The sequence below is a fragment of the Mus musculus genome, chromosome 12, assembly GCF_000001635.26.
Source record: "Mus musculus strain C57BL/6J chromosome 12, GRCm38.p6 C57BL/6J".
Taxonomy (NCBI): domain Eukaryota; kingdom Metazoa; phylum Chordata; class Mammalia; order Rodentia; family Muridae; genus Mus; species Mus musculus.
This window is the reverse complement of record NC_000078.6, coordinates 33,133,413-33,153,134: the sequence shown is the minus strand read 5'-3', so window position 1 is coordinate 33,153,134 and position 19,722 is coordinate 33,133,413. Positions and strand designations below refer to the sequence as shown.

The window sequence follows — 19,722 nt, the reverse complement described above, 5'->3', positions numbered from 1 at the left end:
TCTCCAGAGCACTTGGGCCTTCCACAGCAAGCTTTCTCTGTTCCGGTGCTCTCTGAGACTGGATGCATTTCACATTTACCTCCACCAAATGAAATGCTGGGAACTACAGCCTACTGCCCAAGTCCAGAAGGCCCAGAAAACGTCCCTGGAGAACTTATTTTTCTCCGTGATAAAATGAAACAACTTATCATTTGAAAAGTATTTTTGTAGACCTCCGAAGCCATCAGAAAGGGAAAGGAAAAAGAAAAACAAGAAAAAGAAAAAGAAAACCTCTTCATGCTCAGAAGCCTAAGTATTTTTCTCTTGCCTTTGACAAAACCCGCTTCTTAACTAATGTATGAATACTCTATGTCCAAAGAAATTGTTTTTAATCATTAAGCCTTATAAAATTATAATGCACTTTGCTCTAAAATTGAAGTTCTTTATACAATATGACTTTTTTTTAACCACAGATGACTTAAAAATTCATGGTAATTAAACTAATACCTAGTTTTACAGAACTAGTTTCAGTAATAAATGATGGTAATATCTGTAATAATAAAAAGGAATCAAAGAGGGCATGCAGTCAGCTCTTACGATACACTGAGCTCTCTGTCTTGCTTCCTAGCGGCCCTGATAATCTGTTTCATAGTTAAGGGCCCTTCTGAGACACGTGGATGCCATTCTTTGTCTACAAGTTAGTTTTGTTTTGTTTAGAGTTTGGTTGAGACCCTTAGTAATGAAAACATCTTCCCCAACTGAGTGAGACTTTGGCTTGGGAAACGTCTTCAGGCCACACCTACCTGGCTGGGTAAAATAGTGTGATATACAGCTTTAGCATAGAAAAATGGCCTTCCTTAGAATTTTCTATCAGTTAGCACAGTTCTCATGATGAGTGTGCCAGCAGGGCTCCTTAGAGCCTCCTCTGAGGAAAGCTATGGCTTTTCAGACCAAACTGAGGCCATAGTGTTCTTCCTGGGGGTCACACATTTGTGGTAGACATTCGGCTCAGGCCTATACTTCTCTGGAGTCTGTACTGAGACCCCTCTCCTCTGCTGCGATCTGGACTGGGTCTCTCACATCTGTGAGGTCTGGACTGAGATTCTTTCCCTCTTGTCTGCTAAGGTCTGGATGCAGCCCCTCACATCTGTGGGCTCTGGGACTAAGCTCCTGTGGTCTGGACTCAGGTCCTGAAGACCCCAAACTATTCACAAACTGTTTCTAGTAAGCAGATTACACAGTCCAGTTGGATTTTTTTGTTGGTTTGTTTTCATTTGTTTGTTTGTTTTGTTTATATTGAGCTAAACTTTTTTAAAAACTGAGAAAATATACCCTGTTATTCTCAATATTTCTGAAATCATTTAAGGTGTTTTGTTTGTTTTAAATGCGATGAGTTTTTGTTTCATTTTGTTTTTAAGTTTCTTTAGAGGCAGATTGTTCGGCATGGCGGTATTTTAAATGTTGAGACATTCACTAGGAAAGCCTGAGTACAGAGGTTTCAAAGTGACTACGGAGGGCAGTTAGTCCCAAACCCTTGCTTTACGTCTATAGGATCAACCCAGAGAAGTGAGCCTTTTTCTCCCCAGGGCCTGAGTGCCAGGTTGGCTCCCAGTTCTCCCTAGTTCGTCTTTCAGTGAAGCTACCCTAAGGCAGCCCTCACAAGCCCAGGCCAAAAGGGAACTAGCAACAGTTTGCAATTCAAATGCCTTTGCTGAATCCTCTGTAAGTATAATTTTAGAGGGGATAGGAAGGCTGATGGGAAGGTTCTTCACGGAAACTTCAGAGCATCCAGCTAACAGGACCTCCTCAGCATAGGCGACAAAGCAAAGGAAGGGATGCAGGAGGAGATGTCAACTACCAGATTACTCAAAAAGTCTGCCAGTGCCTGCAGTATCTGCCCCAGCAGTGGCGAGATAGCTCGGGAGGCAAAATGACTCCAATTTCATATTTCCAGCCTCACTTCCCGTCTGAAAAATGATTGTACCACATTGATGCTCAGAAAAGCACTATTCACAATAGTCAAAAGGTAGAAACGGCCCACACACCCAATGGATGAGTAGTAGATGCCAAAAGGAGCATGACTCTACCTTGAAAAGGCCTGAACTGATACACGATGTAACATGGATGAACCCTGTGAACACTCTGCTAAGAGAAACAAGCTCAACCCACGAAGGGCAAATATCGTCGTGGGAGGAGTCAGGTTCCCTGAAGAATCTCGAACAGGAACCTTCCCAGAGGCAGAAAGGGAATGGAAGATGCCAGGACCAAGGGGCTGGGGGACATGGGAAATCATCGCACATATGATTACGTCTGCTGAGACGGTAAACAGGCCGGGAAATGAAGATTAGTGACAGTTGTAAGACACTGTAAATATACTTAATACCACTGGGTTATGTGCTCAGGAAAGCTTACAATGGTAGGTTTTATGTTATATACTTGGCACTGCAACAGTATGTCCTGCCATTTCTCAATTGCAACCCTAAACTTTTATTCTTTTATTACCATATTTCTCCTCAAGACCTGCTTCTAGCCAACAGCACCATGGCCAGGCATGTATGTTCATAAACACAGATGCACAGAGTCCCACAGGGGCTACGCTGGGTCCTGCAATCATCCTTCACAAGTATCTGCCCACCCTAAGGCCTCCCACTTGATTACTCCAACAAGGGGGCCCAATGTGACCACACTGTGACACAGAGCCTCGGCCCAACTCTTAAGTTCTTACCAAAGGGCATGCACTTGCTACACACATGTTCTCTGTAAGAAAAGCTGCGTTCCTACACTAGGAAGACCTCAGGAACTTCTCATTCCTCATTGTCACCCAAGGCCACTCCACGAGGCCCACAACAAAGAGATTAAGTCCATGCCTGGCTATATAAGCCAACTGCTTGGGACACTGAACAGCGACAGGGTGTCCCTCCTGCAAACGCATTCAATTCGAAGCAAATCCTTGTACCCTCACAGGACAGAGGAGAGAAGAAGCAAGACTATGATTTCTGAGAGAAGGAGAGCATTTCATTCTCCCTTGCTCGTGCAGCAAAGAGAACCTGAGAACAAGAGCAGTCTGACATAGATGGGGCAGCAGGAAGATAAATTTTGTGGGTTATGGTCCTAACTCATCACCCTGGCCTGCCACGTGCCAATCCTGTGCACGCCACAGCCTTGAGTCAACTTTAGCATACAGTGCTGGTGGTCTGAGAGCTTAGCTCTCTAAAAGGTTCAAGACCTCAAGAGTTTCCTGGGAAGAGAGGCGACCACTGGGGATCCCTTTCCATTGCCAACACACATGAACATTTAGCACCAATAAGCTGCCACTTGTAAGAAGCCCGCTTGACGCCAGTCCCCCGAGGATCCTAAACACACGCATCAAGATCACGCTAAGATATTTAGAGGCAAACATCTTTAGAATAATGTTTTGTTCCCAAAGTACTTAATTAGCAGAAACACAGTGCCGGAGAACAGCCCTTGAGTTAAGATGTAAATGTTTTAATGTCCACGTTCTTTCCTGAAACACAAGCGATTCGTCTTACTGGACGGTCAGGAAATAGTGTGGCACTGAAAATCGGCAATTCTTGGTGTGAGTCCGCAAGTCCCAACTTTCCAAGCAGGTCTCATCCACCTCTGCGGGCAACACCCCCTTTCACCAGTGGACTAGGCTGCAGACTCGAATGGCTTTTCTCCACTCGCCGCGGATGAGAAAATGCTCCTACTGTCAAGTTACGTCTGAACTTTTTTGACAACCCCCATCAATTCCTCTGGCCCCTCCATGACTCCTTCCCACCACCAATTTCGGCCAGTTCTCCATACAAGACTCCAGATAGTGCATCACAATTCAAACGAACCCATCCTTTCTTTAAGCACAAAGTAGGTCCTCCAGTGTGGCTCCATTTGAAGCCAGAGGCCAGAGTGACCAATGGCAGGCTTGCAAACAAGGATCACTGATTTACAACAACCAAAGGTGTATGGTGTGCCCAGGCCTGACATAATGGCTTCACTCACATGCCAGATCTGGGGTCATTGTCTGTTCAATGTGTCCCCTTTCAGGTATCATATTTTCATGCTGGGAAGCACAGATTTGTGGGGGGAGGGGTCAGAGTGCAGGCCAAAGATCTGCACATATTGATAACCCCTAACCCTGGTCACTGCCTACAGTCTGTGACCGTGACCAGCAACAAGTAACAAAATGCTACTTGCAGCCAAGGCTTGCCATGTGCAACGGTTTTCAGTGAGAGTGGAGAAGCTGCCGGAATGACCGACCATGTGGGGTTCATTAAAACTTGTGAATTTACATACAAGGGAGGCTGGAATGCTTGTGAAGGGAGCCCCATGCCTCCTCACTCAGGGATTTCAAACCCCACCACCACCATTGGCCAATGGTGCTCCAAGGAGAATGGCAGAGACCAATGTGGACTCCAGCGGAGTGCAGTAAACTTCTGCCTTCCACAGCCTCCCCCACACTGAAAGACCCCCCCCCCAAGTTGTATTTATACTTCGAAGAAGGAAGTTAACAGTGAAGCAGTAGTCACCTGGGCGTGCTCAATTTCTGACAAGCCTTAGTCACTCTGTACCCAACAGAACAATTCACATTATATTCCAAAGCCTGTGAAGACTCTGCCACACAAGCTAACACTAACATGCCAAGAGCTCCACTTACCTTCTTTATTAAGCCTCATAACCTCCCTGCTTTTGCCACCCTCTTTTCCAGCCTCTTCTAAATCTACATCTGCAGATGAAAAAGAAAAGGAAAAAAGAAAATGAGGAAAAAAGGGGGGATGCCAAAGTCAAGGGGGGAGGGAGAGTGTTTATTGACAAACAGATCGATCTAAATACTGTATCTGAAAATCTTGCAAAATTTGACAATGCAACATTTTCTCCCGAGTCTGGCTTTCCATCTACCTGGCCCAGATAGGTACCCCCAAAAAAGGAAAGGAAAAAAAAAACTATGCAAGCAGCAACAGAGTCGCCTTTTAAACAGACACCACCGTGGGGCTGCGAAAGCCCACCCCGCAGGCTGCCTGCCCCGGAGAGCCAGGCACAGACAGACAGACAGCTTTGCTGGCAGCCGGGCCTCTCTGTGCTCTGATGGTCTGTGTCTGTGTGTATTTATTTAGAGAGAGAGAGAGAAGCATGGAGGACGCCGGGGGCCACTCTCTCTCACACACACACTTTTTCCCAGTGGCTCTAGGTGAATGGAAAGGTTACAGGATAATAAAAGGAGGTACAGGCGGTGGGGTTCTTACTGTCGGAGCAGTGTAATTTGGCGGCGTCGATCCAGGAGGACCAGGGTTTGCCCAGAAACGCCTCCGGACTGGGCACTTTGCGGTGCAGTGTCGCCATTGCTGTTCCTTCTTGTTGCTTTTTCCCTGTTCCTTCGGCAGCAGCAGCCGAGAGACACGGGATTCGAGAACGCTCCGACGTCATCTTCGGAACGTTCCGACATTGAGTGTTCTGAGAGGGGGAGGAGGGCGGCGGAGGAGGCGGGAGGCGGGGCGCGCTCGGCCCTGCCCGGCCCTGCTGTGCTGCGTGCAGCCGCTGGGGGCGCCAGAGAGGCGCCGTGTGCGCGGGGCTCGGGAGAGCGCGGAGTCCGGCAGGCTGAGAGCAGAGCCTGAGTGCGCCGCCGGTTCAGCCGGGCAGGGTCGCCTCGCGCCAGGATGCTGCGCCCCGCCGCCCTGTCCAGCCAGCAACCCTGGCGCGACCCCGGGAAGAAGCACAGGTTCTTTCGTCCAGTCGCCGCTGGAGGACCGAAAGTTTTGCTCGCTGCAAGTCTCTTCCTCCCAGAGTCCCAGTCACCCACCATGCGACGTCCCAGAAGGATCCCGGAGGCTTAGTGGGAACGAAATCGGCTGTTTTGCACCCCTCCATCCTTATCCCTCAGGGTAGAGCAGGGACTCTAGAGAGTACACCTCCCAGCTACCATCCACTTCACCCTGTCTCCTCTCTCGGTGAGCCTTGGAATCCGGTCTCTTCGCAGATGCCTTCAGGAGTCAGAAGCAAAGGGGAAATGGACATAACTCCGAGAAACCGGTGAGTGGGGGCAAGGGGAGTGATCATCCCATCCTTGGTTTCATAGCAGGCAAAATTCCAAAATCATTTTGTCTCTGGCGTTCCCGGGGATCTGTGCGATGGTTGTGTGTCCCAGCTGGTAGAGCCACTGCGGAGACTTTGCTCCGCGCACACCAGAGACTGAGCGAGCTCAAGGCTCTTGGGTGATGCTAAGCCCCTCCCTCAGACCCAGCACTTGCACAGAGCAAGCAGGTTGGCCAGAGGACTTCGCATCACCGGAGAACCTGACTGCCAGGTGTGTAGACGCGTGGCGCTTTGAGATGTCTCTTCTGACCCTAGGGGCTGGTAAATGAGACCTTAACCTTCTGTTACCTCTTTAGAATTGTTTGCTTACTAGGAATTCCCTAAACTGTAAAGACACCCTTACCCCCGTAATCAATAACTTTTCTATTTGTGAAGCATCCTTCCATTCTTACCACTGCTGTCCCCGGGAGCCCTTCTGCTCCACACTGAAGCGTTGCTTAATTCTGGGCTGTATTCTGGTGGGGCTGGAATGTCCTGGCACTCAGCACCATGAACCTCAAAACCTGCATTAGGATGGGGGCGGGGAAGGAACCTCTGGAGGCTTGTTTTCAGCTGTGATGTGTGTGCGCGAGTGGGCCTGCCTCTATGGGACATGGATAATTCTCAGGTTTGGATGAATTGCTACCTAACTAAGGTGCCAGTGGGTAAGGAATTACCTTACTTTAAATACTTGTGGTTTGGGAAATATTTCTCAGACCTTGACATCTTAGATGAGCCAGGCGCTGTACCTGACATTACTTCACCCATGCATCTTTTTAAATAACATTGTTTCTCATGGACCGGTTGCCCAGGGTCAGAGAGAGAGGGAGATCCATCCTGGTCTTCACAGAGCTGCAGCTGGAGAACGATCATGCTTAGCTCTTCAGGGAAGCTAGGCATGTGTACAGTGACCCCAGACCAGTGTGGCAAGGGTATGGACTTTCACGGCAGGGCCAGTTCCTTGGCGGAAGTTGAAATGAGCTAAGAGTGTTCAGAAAAAATGTGTCACCAAGAAAACGGAATCTGCTCTGCATATTAGAAATTGGGAAGATCTTATAGTAAGCTGAGGTCTGGTCTTGCCTAGAAAAGGGGACCATGCAGAACCTTGGGTGAATGTAAGCATATGTGGGTCGATGGTGTGGCTTAGCTGTGTAACGTCTTGTGTCCTACTAGGACCATCATTGGGAGCTAGCTGGAGGCAGCTAGGAAAAAACCAACATGTTCCATTCAAACATGTCCCCAAAATTGCTTAATAGACTTCGACTTAAATGAATCCATCTATCCCATCTGCCACTCTTGCTAAATTTCTCTGAGCATCTCAATTTGTGAGGACTTTGCTACCTACACCATTCGTTTTTCTCTAAGATTTCTCAGCACCTGGAAGGCAAGTGTACCACCCACCTTGCTGGTTGGACCATGTTGTTTATTTTTCCTACCTCACTTCTGGTGATAGATTAGAAACAGGACTAACATCAGAAATCCTCCTCGCCACCTAGGAATACCAGTTGGAGGGATTTCAGCTCTTTGTTAATGGATAGCACTAGAGCCCAGCCATGAATGAGCCGGGCATGATGAACAGACTCTTTTTGATAAGTAGAACTGAAGGAACCCAGGACATTTGCATTCTGGCAGGGCAGGGCAACCTCCATGGGAATGTGTCCTCTGCTTTCCAGTCCCCTTGCTCCTGGCAGAGTCAACAGACTCCTGTCTCCTAGGATGTGCAAAAGAGTTCTGTACTCCCTGTGGCTCGGACTTAGTGGATCCTGCTCTGTTCCTAACCACTGTCACTTGCCAGGGCCACCATAGGAGCAATGGTAGCCCTTTCTTACCCCTTAGCTCACCTGGGAAGAAGTTGAAAACTGATGTACGCGTACTCACTGAAACAAAGCCAGCCCTCATTGCTTAATGTAGTTGGGGGAGGGGAGCTTGAGGGAGCGTGGGATAGTGTGAGCATGTGATTCAATGTCCCGAATCCTACTGAACCTCAGCTTTCTTGATCCGTTGAATGGTCACCCAAAGCTGCTGTTCTCTTTAAGTTAATGTATTAGGGGAAATTCAGGGTGCTGAGCCCTGCAGATAAATAAGGCCTGATACATAGTGAGTCATAAGACATGTTTGTCATGATTCTCTCTCTCTCTCTCTCTCTCTCTCTCTCTCTCTCTCTCTCTCTCCCTCCCTCCCTCCCTCCCTCCCTCCCTCTCTCTCTCCCCCTCCCTCACTTGCTCTCAGTAGTTGCATTGGTTTTGGTTTTGGTTGCTTGTTTCTGTTTTGTTTTGTTTTGTTTTGAAATGGGGTATCACACTATAGCCCAGGATGGCCTCAAACTCACTGTGACCTCACAGCAATCTTCCCGCCTCGGCCTCCCATGTCTGAGGCCTGTTTCTTTAGTCAGGATGCATGAGATGCTGGGATTAGCAGCTGGCAGTTGGAAAGAGGCCAGCTCTCTGACGTGATTGCTTCCAGAAGAAACTCTGAGACTTCTGTCCCAGACATTACTGTCTGGCAGCACCGGATAACCTTCCAGGACAGAGTAGACCCCGCAGAAACTCTTCCACCGAGGACAAAGCTGCCTTTGCTTCATAACGACAAGGTCTCTTAATAGAGAGCAAAATGGGAATCTCTATACATTGCGTTTGTCTTCAGATTTCTTGTTCCTTACAAAAGAAATTTAATATTGAATTCTGAAGATTGTTTTCCTTCTGGTAATGAAAGGATGGATCACAGAGATTCCCATTACACAGTGCCTTGGGCATTCTCTCTCCTGTTTATTCTTCTCACTGTGACAGATCCCCTTTAAAGAAGGAAGGGTTTGTGCTGGTTTGAACTCCTAGACCCCAGTGGGTCGAACTATGTGGGAAGGAGTTTGAGGAGGTGTATCACTTTGGGGTGGGGGTCTTTGAGGCTAAAAACGCCCGGCCATTCCCAGTTAGCTCTTTCTGTCTTGTGGATGTATTTCAAGATGTGAGCTTTCGGCTGAGATTTCAATGCCATGCCTGCTGCCCTGCCCCCCACTGTGATCAACTCAGACTCACCCTCTGAAGCTGTGAGCCCCCAGGTAAGGTCTTTTATAAGTTGCCTTGGTGTTGATGTCTTATCTCAGCAATAAAACCATAACTAAGGCGAGTTTATTGTAACTCTGTCCCCAAATCTGATACCATTTTCCAAACCATTTTCAATACATTTACTGACACATCTATTATTATAGGTGTAAGGATACCGCTGTGTATGTTTAAAAGGTGAATTTATGGTCATTTTTCCTGCGCATTTTTCTTTCCTTTCTGTGTTTCTGCCTGGGAGTTATGGACACACATATGTGTGTGAAGACCAGAGGCACACCCTACATGCTGTTTCTCAGGAGCTATCCACCTTGGTTTTGTTGCTGTTGTTGTTGTTTTTTGTTGTTGTTGTTGTTGTTGTTTTAAAAACAACCAGGGTCTCTCGGTGATATTTGGGACTCGCTGATTGGGTTGGGCTTACTGGCCAATAAGCCCCAGGGATCTGCTCATCTTCATTATCCCAGAACCGAGATATAAGCATGGGTCACCACACCCAGCTTTATAAGATGGTTTCTGGAAATCTAACTCAGATCTTCACAAACCTTTACCAACTGACTCATCCCCCCACTCCCTGCCCCAAGCCTGCTTTTATCATATATACCGTCACATGGCATTATGTATGGAATACCCATTCCTTTTAATTGCTGCATACTATTCCACACAATGGTCCAGCGTTCCTTTAGCTATTGCCTAATTGATAGCTATTTTAGAGTTCTGGTTTTATGAAGGAGAAGGTGGTCGATGCTGTTATTTTTATACATGCTTGGTGGGCACAGGAGGGAGCGTTTCCACTCTGAGTTAGAATTGCCAGGTACGTGCGCTTTCCATTTTAATAGCCTTGCCAGATCGTCTTTTAAGCAGCTGACTAGTCCAGACTCCCTGGAGCGTGTAGCCGTACCCGTCTCTTCACACACTTATTAATGCTCAACATTTTCAAAACGCTAGCTCCTGGCAGTACGAGGGGAGCGTGTCTTATTTGCTCGCGTTTCCCTCATTTTGGGTGTTTTCAAGCATTTTTAATGTGCACTTTATTCTCGCTCTTTGAACTGCTGTGTCTGTTGATTTGTTGTTGGCATTTTGAGGCCTTTGTGTTGATTTGAAGGAATTTTCTATGCCTCCCAGACACACAGCATCCTGCCTGCTTGGAAATGCTGCCACTTCTCCCTGTTAATTGTCTTTTTCCAAAGTACTTAGCTGTCCAGGACTTCTCCTTGGAAAAGCTTTGTGTCTTACTTAAGGAAACTGCCTGTCCTCACGGCCATGGGTCTCATCTTACCGTTTCTCTTTATGCTTGGCAGGTTTTATTTCACATTTAGATACGGTTCTTCTGGTGAAGATAGAAGGCAAAAAAAGTGAATTTCGCCTGGAGTCCTTGGGAGACTGAGGCAGCAGGATTGTGAGTTACAGGCCAGCCTGGGCTACATAGCAAGATTCTGCCTCACAAACACAATATAAAAGTTTTTTGTTTTTTTGTTTTTTGTTTTTTTGCCTTCAGCACTGGATGCTGCAGGGATCTATCACACACTTGCTCAGCATTGTGGGGTCAGAGCTGCCCTTTTTGTCCCATTTCTAGTGCCTTTTCCCTGCGCTCGGCCATGATGGTCTCGTGACTCCATTCACACCCATGTCTTACTTTCATAGCATGCATTCAGACCCTGCTCTCTGTATGACAGTGTAGCGTGTGACCTGTGGCAACAGTCATCGTGGAGGTAGTCTTCCTAAGAAATGTACCCTAGCCCGTGCAGATGCATCCTGTACACCCAGGCTCAGTAGCCACAGCCAACAGAAGTCTCCGCAAAGATTCTCCCAAGGTGCATTTTCCAAATTAAATATCTGTGACCTGGAGAGATGTGTGGTCTTGTCTTCTAATATCCAAAAGACAACCCCTAGCTCAGTGTGGGTGAGTAGTAAGATAGGAGGTGAGGCTTGGACATGCCTATCTGCCAGTCATTCCAGAAGGAAAAGGCTGGACCGTGGCTAGAGGAGAGAAATAAGGCTCAAGTGGTGCTGGGTGTTTGGGATCTAAGAGGGGACATGGAGAGGAGAGAAACAAGTGAGCCTGTGGCATTCAGTCAGGCCTTCAACAACCAGGAGAGGCCTGCTGGGGTGGCCGCCAGGTGGCTCTGGGCTCATTCCTAGCCAATGCTCACTTAGAAGGTTTTCTGTCCTGCTGTTTCATTTCCTGATTCAAGCTTTCCATGGGAAGTCCTTGCCACTACTGTGACATGGGGTGTCAAGTCTCAGGTTGACACTAGATGGGAGCACTTAGAAGGATAGGAGCACTAGCCTTCTTTCACACCAGCCCTGTGCTGAGACGACACCATCACTGGTGAGAAGGGCTTTTGCTGGGATGCAGGAGGCAGCTGCTACCCAGTGGCCAGCACCTCCTGACACCTTTCCCTCATGCCTGCTCCACACTCTGTCAAGGAGCAGGCCCTGAGCACAGGCCTATGACAGGGAGCAGAAGCCCGGAGACTTTCAGACCACAGCGCAGTCAGAGCAGAAGGTCAAGTCCAGGTCTCCATGGGTAGGGCATATCTTGCTCATTCCCCACGTGATGCTGGTGTCAGATATTTTAATTCTCATGTAGGCCTAGGTCTTTCAGCCATGGTCTGTCCAGCTGCCTTCCTTTAGGAAGTGCTCACCACCATGTCTAGAGACTGTTGGGAATGCTGTAATAGGTGTGTGTCTGTGTGTGTGTGTGAGTGTGTGTGTGTGTGTGTGTGTGTGTGTGTGTGTGTGTGTTGGGGACGGGAGGGAGGTTCTGTCCTCATCTAGTAGAAGCCAGTGTAAACTGGATACGCATCTTTCCCTGAGCTCAAGGCAGCCTCCATGGGCCAAACTGATGGAGGTGGGTTTGGAGAGCCTGATGTTAGCTATCAGTGGCAGACTCCCTCTCTCTTCCGTGTTTTTTCAGAGTGAACGTCCAGCCTCAGCAACAGCTTTGCCACCATGAGCTTCATTGATCACATCCTACCACAACTAGGAGACCTAAACCTTGCTCACTGACAGCATTTGAAGATGCAAATACTGCTATGGATTGGAAGGTGCCTGAGGAATGAAAGGGGACATAGCCATGTAAGTACAGCATCTTCTTGCTGCCTGGTTACTTGTAGGCTGTTGCTTTCCTACTCCAAATCGAGGGCTGCTTGGTGCTTAGGCAGAATACTACAGACAGCTCATATTGCCAGTTCATGGATTATGAAATTGAGTCCATCAGGGAAGCTCCTTCCCATTGTTTTCCCCCACCCCCTAGATATCAAACGCCTGGCCAGTGCTGCCGCAATGCACTGTACAACTGCACCTCTTCTTTCTGCTATTCACATCACAGGCATTGTAGATTTCTTAATACAACCTGCCTGGAAAATAGCCGAGAGGTGGCACTGGGACTGTCCAGGCTCTCTAAGGCTCATGATGGGCTACACGGACCGGAGAAGGAACGGCGTTGTAGATGAGTCACCAGCTCCACTGAGAGTTTTACACTTTGCTAGAACAAGAGTCACTCCCTGTGACCACACAGGGGCAGTGCTCCGTGTGGTACAGAGCAGTCTCCAGGAAAGTGTTTAAGTTGGCTGTCTCGAAAAAACTCTCTCATGCTCATATTCGAAAGATACAATGCGGGCTGGTGAAATGGCTCAGTGGGTAAGAGCACCCGACTGTTCTTCCAAAGGTCCGGAGTTCAAATCCCAGCAACCACATGGTGGCTCACAACCATCCGTAACGAGATCTGACTCCCTCTTCTGGAGTGTCTGAAGACAGCTACAGTGTACTTACATATAATAAATAAATAAATCTTTAAAAAAAAAAAAGAAAGATACAATGCCTTGGGCCATGGAATGATAAGGTGGCCTTGGTTCTACTGTTGCTTGATTCGCCCTTTGCTGGACTAGGAGGAGACACTGACATACATCAGCTTAATAAATTTGACAGTGAGGAGGGGCAGTGTGTGTGGTTTCAATTACAGATTGACCCAGGATTGATTGAACTGTCTGCTCGGCTCTGGTAGTGATGGAGCCCGAGGATTGGCTGGACTCTGCCAAGAGGTGGGTATTGGAACATCAGTCAGCTGGTGGGCTCCATGTCGCTTTGTATCCTGGGAGAATCAAATTATGAGTAAAATGCCACTGTGAGGTGGGTACGATGCCACGGGGAGGGTTAGCTCAGCTTGCCCCAGCGTTCGTTCCTTGTACCTGTATAGCCTCCCTCCCCCTCCCTCATTCTTTTCTCACCTTGTTCTCTTTCTTTAGTATGACCCACCTCGTGAGATTTTAGGGAAGAAAGACCATAGTGATTGCATCTATTAAGAAGCCCTTACTGACCTGCATGGTGAGGCTCGTGTGAAATTTCAGCATGCGGGAGATTGAGACAGAAGGATCACAAGTTCAAGGCCACCCTAGGCTATGTATCAAGAACTTTTTTTGAACAAAGAAAAAAGAAACGGCAGTACATAATTTCTCCTAAGTAAGTATTCTACCATTCGGATACTGATCAACTAAAGGAATTGTCTCAGTTAATGTCATGTCATGTAACTGCCCCAGTTAGATCAGCCTGGGGTATCTCAGAGAATAACAACCTCATTTTCTAGAACCAGAAAAGCGGACTGGCTCCCCTTGCCTGATATGTAGAAGATAAATGACACAGGGGCCTGAGTGGGATAGTGGCCACCCTGAAGCAGCCAAGGCTTGGGAGAAGAGAAATCTGATCTGAGCAGGACATGCCTCGCTGATATAAATAGATGGTGACATAGTGGCCCAGCACTGCAGGCAGGGGCAGTGGCTACCTTAACAACCAGCCTGAGACACAGAGATGGTAGTTTCCCATAGTGACAGCCTTCAGTGGACAGTGAGCAAATCCCAAGGGTGGTCTAGATAGGGGTGAGAGAATTCTGCAGGGCCTCAGGACTACAATCACAACACGAAGTCATGTGACATGGGTAAGAAGACAGAGTTTTCAGTTGGTCTGACTTCAAAGGGCTGGAGATGAGGCTGTCAGCTGAGAGCTCCTGCTTGCCGAAGACCATGGGCTGGAATCCCTGTACTGCATGGACCAGATGTGGTGGCACATGAAGGTCAAGGCTATCCTCAACCACACATGAGTTCAAGGTCAGCCTGGGATACATGCAATCCTGTCTCAAAACAAAGAACAGTTCTTTCAAGAGGAAATCTTAACATTAAGGCTGTGCTGATCCAAGGTGAGAAAGATGAGTTTTTCAAGACTCCGTAACACTCAGTTACAACCACATTATAGAGACACTGAAGTTTCTCCTTTTGGTGGTCCCAGCACAATCTCCAGCCCTGGGGATTCAAAGACAGAGAGAAGGAAACAGTCACTCAGATTAGGCAACCAAGTGTCTCAGATACCAGGGGCCCGAGCTGGTCAAACCAAGAGCAAAAATAACAGCTTCTCCTTGCACACCCAGAAGTATTCTAGGTTAGAGAGTAAGTTCTCAGCCAACCCCAGTTCTGAGCTATGTCCTCCAACTATTGTGTTTGTGCTGCGATTCCTTACTGGCTAAAAAAGGATATCCTGGCTAAAGAATAATTGCCAGAATCACACAGCACCTGTTTGAAGTAGTCAGATTTTCCCTCTTGCATAGAGAACAATTGTTATCCAAATTTTTTTTCATAGGAAGAAAAATCCTAAATGAGAACAATCTGCCTAAAATAAATGTTAGAATTTTGATATGTTGGTAGCCTATTGCTATCCACACATTATCTCTCTATCATCTACCTGTCAATCATCTTTATAGGCATTTAGATCCCTCCCCATTCTGCAAACTAAAATACTTAACTTATTAGAAAATCCATAGCTACATATATGAATATGAACATACTATATATTTTTATATACTTATATACATATACCATCATAGTTAATATAGAGTGGTGGTTTGAATATGCTTGGCCAATGGGAAGTGACACTATTAGGAGGTGTGGTATTATTGGAGAAGGTGTGGCCTTGTTAGAGGAAGTGTGTGTGTGGGGGGGTGTTGAGACTCTTATTCTCAGGCTCTGCCCAATATGAAAGAGAGTCTTCTGGCTGCCTTCAAATCAAGATGTAGAACCCTCGACTCTTCTGGGACCATGTTTGCCTACACACTGCCATATTTCCTGCCATGATGATAATGGATTGAACCTCTGAAACTGTAAGCCAGCCACAGTGAAATGTTTTTTTTTATAAGAGTTACATTGGTCAGAGTGTTTCTTCCCAGCCACAAAACCCTAAGGCACGTAGGCCAAGATAATCACTTTTTAGATTGTCACAGCAAACACAGTATTCAAGTGAATGATAGAGTATTGAACTATAACATCTTTACTCCCCAATTATGAGCATTTAAGTTTGAATTTTGAAATGTGTTACTACAGATTAATACTGTCTCAAAAAGAAAATAAATAAATTGAGTAACCAGAAATACTAAAAAGAATAGCTACACATTTTTTTTCTTTTCAAGACAATATTTCTCTGTGTAGCCCAGGCTATGCTGGAACTTGCTCTTTATACCAGGCTGGACTTGAACTCACAGAAGTCCTCCTGCCTCTGCCTCCCAAGTGCTGTGTTTAAAGGTATCCTGGTTGTTTTTAAAGAGGCTTTTCTGTAAATGAAATTACCAAGTCAAGGGAATATTCATTTAAAAATTTTAAATTGCTAAATTCTGCTGAAGTGTGTCCGAATTCCCATTTTCCTGTGATCTATGCTGTATCGACCTTTCGTTTTGTTTTGTTTTGTGGTTGTTGTTGTTTTGTTTGTTTGTTTTTGGTAGTGCTGGAGATTGAACACAGGGGCCACACACATTCCAGACAAATGCTCTGCCCCGAGGCTACAACTCCAGGCCTTTCTGCGTTTTTACAGGGGCTCACTAAGCTGTCCAGGATGGCCTTGCACTTGGGAGGCCCAAGCAAGACTTGAAACTATAATTCTCCTGCCTTAGCCCCTCTCAAGGCTGAGCTTAGAAGTGTGCACCACTAAATCCGGGGGTTGGGGGTGAGACCAAAACAAGATTTCTCTGTGCAGTCTTGACTGTCCTCAAACTCAGAGATCTATGTGCCTCTGCCTCCCAAGGGCTGAGATTAAAAGCATGCCCCGCCACCACCACCACAACCTGGCCCAGTTATATACTTTTTTAAAAAGACCACATTTTTTAACAAAAGTAAGCCGTAGAATTGTCAGAGTCTGGCCTGACACGTTCAAACACCAGAGTTCCATTTTCAAATGTCACAGCCTGGGCATCATGGCTGGGTGAGGGTTAGTTTTTGTTCCTATTTCTGGAGGTCAGGAAATCTCTCTGAAGGCATTTAGGCACTTTGCAAACACACAGAGAAGTCACATTGTATATATTCTTCCCCTCCACTGAAAAGCTGTGTCCTTTCATTAGGGAGGGCCAGCAAGGAAGCAGCAACGGGTCTGGCTTGTATAGGATTTATTCAGAATGAATCATGTTGTCCCTTTGATGAGCTTCATAGAGACAATTCTATACTCTCCAAATCCCCACCAGCAATAACACAAGTCACAAATAGCCTCAGCTTATGGGAGCTCCGCAGTCCAGTGGCATGGCTTCTCTGGGTCTCCTGTGGCACAACAGAGGATGACAGGCGGCCCAAATGCATGCCCCGTTCCAGCCAGGGCTGTTAAGAATCAGACTTCCTCTGAACCCTGGGGTAAGCCATGTATGGACCTCGAAGACCTTGTCTTTGCTCTCAGAGTTAGACATGGCCGTCCTGCTTGCTCTTTGGACCTCCCTGCCTACACTAGGCACAGGGAGAGAAGAGAATCCTCCCCCACCTACAAGACGTGAAGTTGCTTGTGATGGGAGGTAGCCACAAGCACAGAAGCACTGGCCGCCAGCAGAAGCTACAGAGGCAAAGACCAGGTTCTTGTATACAGACTGTACTGGGCATGTGGCCTTGTTTTTGAGCTAGTTAAAAACAAAATGTTGAACTTGTGGCTTCCCAGAAATGTTTGAGAATAAGTCTGTGTTGCTTTGTGCCTCCAGGTCCATGGTAATTTGTTACAGTAGCCCCAGAGCTCTCCTTGCAGATGAAGTAGAAGCCTGGGTCTAAAGAGACTTTGGGTAAGTAGAGTCACATTCATTCCCTTGGGAATAGATATTGAATGACCATGACGGTCCAGACACAGGAGCTGTGAACAAGGATGGTGGCATCCCTGATTACACTGGGATGGGAGTGGAGAACAGGTATTACACAGAGAATATCTTACTCACTGTTCGATTCCTGTGAAGAGACACTATGACCAAGAAAACTCTTAGAATGGAAAGCATTTAATTAAGGGCTTGCTTACAGTTTCAGAGGTTTAATCCATTGTCTTCATGACGGGGAGCCTGGTGGCACTGGAGCAGTAGCTGAGAGCTACATCCTGATTCACAGGCTGTGGGAGGGAGGGAGGGACGGGGAGAGAGAGAGAGGGAGAGGGAGAAGGAGAGGGAGAGAGAGAGAGAGAGAGAGAGAGAGAGAGAGAGAGAGAGAGAGAGAGAGAGAGAGAGAGAGAGAGAGAGAGAACAAAAGCCTGGGCCTGGTATGGACTTTCGAAACCTCAAAGCCCACATGTGACCATTGTTATAGCAATGCTTTCAAGGGATTGTTCCAGGGTGAGTGGACTAGGAAAGAGATGGCCCTTCAGATCAGCCATCCTGTGATCTGAACCCTAAATATCAAGACAGCCTTGCCAACTGGAGAAAGTTTTCTTAGAGGAAGGCGCTGTCAGTGCAAAGTCCCTGTGGTGGAGTCCACGAGCCAGAACACACTCCTCTGAGGAAGGATGGAAACCCTCTGTCAGCGGAGGCTGCTTCTGGCTGTTTTTGTCCTGCCTTGGAGCTAACCTGGAAGTAAGCATGTGAGGCTCTTGATCAAGTATGATCAAGGAGGATTTTTTTGGATTCAGCTAAGGTCGTGGTTTGGGCTTTAAACTCTGCTGGCAACGTGGAACAAAACGCATGGTTGAGATTGACCAGGGAGGAAACTGTCTTCCTAAGTCAGCAAAGGGACCCACATTGAGTGTATTGTTTGTGCAAAGGCCCCAGAGCTCAACATCAGCAGAAAATGTGACACGACAAAGCTGTCAGCAAAGGTGACATGCATCTGCAATGCTTTCAAGATCAGGGAACACCTCAAGGGGCTTGGCAAGTGTGCTGCTTTCAGAGATGTGACTGGGTAGCACAGCTTATGGGGTCATAGGAACAGATAGTTATTCACTTATTCATTCAATTAATAAATGTTTAATGAGCACCTATCAAGTTCCCAACACCAACTAGACTTTGGGGAAATAGCAGTGAGTGGGCCATAGACGGCGATGACTTCACAGAACTTACTGGAAAAGGACACAGCACGTTTGCTGTGTGATTATTATTTTCCACTATTATTAAAGTTTTTCGATTATTAAATTGTTGTAGTAATAAAACAGAAAAAAGTAATTATAGAAATATATAGTAGCTGGGTGGTGGGTGTTACACACCTTTAATCCTAGCACTCAGGAGGCAAAGGCTGGAAGATCTCCGAGTTAGAGGCCAACCTGGTCTACCGAGCAAGTTCTAGGACAGCCAGAGCTACAGGGAGAAACCCAGTCTCAAAAAAACAAACAAAAATCATAGTCTTCTGAATTTGCTTTTTAGTTAATATGTCTTGAGTACCCTCTGTTCACAAATACTCATTTCTTTTTAAGAGCTGAGTAGTAGTCTACATTATGAATGCAGCACAGTGTAACTGTGGTCTTCTTGGTAGAGCTTGTCTGTACTATAAATAACATGCAAAGAAAACTACCGAGCATGTCTTTATGTAGCCTATGGGCGCATTTTTAAAGGGCAAACACATAAAAGTGAATGTGGGTCAAAGGGGACTGAGTAATTTAATCGAGACATTGCTATGATGAGCCCACATGTCCTACACCCCCAGCAACACGGGTGTCAGGGGTGGCCATCCTGTCCAATGGGAATGACAGCCACTTGTTTAAATGAACCATTCTAACCTCTACTTCAGCCGATGTGAAGCAGCCTAACAGGAAGTAGTCTAAGGCCTCATAAAGTGTGTGCTGTGACCCCATGTGGTGTCATGAGGCTAAATCTGAAGGTCTCAAAGGCTTTGGCCGTATTAAAAGCTCACTGAACATACAACAATTAAAAAGTAGTTTTAAGCCACACAACCCAGTGCTCCCGGGGTTGCCGCATCACAGGCCCTCACAAAGCCTTTCTTCTGAACACTACACCCGTATTTTGCACCGTGTATGACGTTACTCAGTGCTGATGGTTCCTGCCGGGGAAGGCTCAGCTCAGATTTGAGCTACGACTGCTGTAGAGTGCTCCACTGTGCATGCAGTTTTCTGCTCTTGCAGACAGGCCAGGCTGGAACTGTGGAAAACAGAGTGTTTTCCTGCCGTCCTTCCTCGGCCCATGGGTATGAAGTTATTGTGTCTCTGACTGTTCGCTGTTAGAAAGTTTGATGTTAAGAATTGTTATTTGAGAGCTGGGTGTGGTGGTGCACGCCTTTAATCCCAGCACTCAGGAGGCAGAGGCAGGTGGATATCTGAATTCAAGGCCAGCCTGGTCTACAAAGTGAGTTCCAGGACAGCCAGGGCTACACAGAGAAACCCTATCTCAAAAAAAAAAAAAAAAAAA

At 46.9% G+C, this 19,722-nt stretch overlaps 1 protein-coding gene and 1 long non-coding RNA gene across 10 annotated transcripts in view; one reads left to right on the top strand and one right to left on the bottom strand.

Annotated features, from left to right (window-relative positions):
• Positions 1-6,167, bottom strand: part of Atxn7l1 (ataxin 7-like 1) — a 229,441-nt gene extending 223,274 nt beyond the window's left edge. For 5 of the 9 annotated variants that reach the window (XM_006515124.4, XM_006515129.4, XM_006515125.4 and 2 more), the window contains exons 1-2: positions 5,220-5,500; positions 4,634-4,702 (exon numbers count right to left, since the gene is read on the bottom strand). In XM_006515124.4, the coding sequence (XP_006515187.1) occupies positions 4,634-4,702; positions 5,220-5,400 (250 nt within the window). In that variant the 5' untranslated portion in view covers positions 5,401-5,500. Of the gene's footprint in view, positions 1-4,633; positions 4,703-5,219 lie in introns of all 9 variants that reach the window. The other 4 variants (NM_001374023.1, NM_001374022.1, NM_028139.5 and 1 more) reach the window with 4 other exon arrangements.
• F730043M19Rik (RIKEN cDNA F730043M19 gene) overlaps positions 5,549-19,722 on the top strand; it is a 35,876-nt gene continuing 21,702 nt past the window's right edge. Inside the window, exons 1-4 of the long non-coding RNA NR_015602.3 lie at positions 5,549-6,003; positions 12,019-12,179; positions 13,349-13,562; positions 17,092-17,169. This is a non-coding gene — a long non-coding RNA (RIKEN cDNA F730043M19 gene). The remainder of the gene's footprint in view (positions 6,004-12,018; positions 12,180-13,348; positions 13,563-17,091; positions 17,170-19,722) is intronic.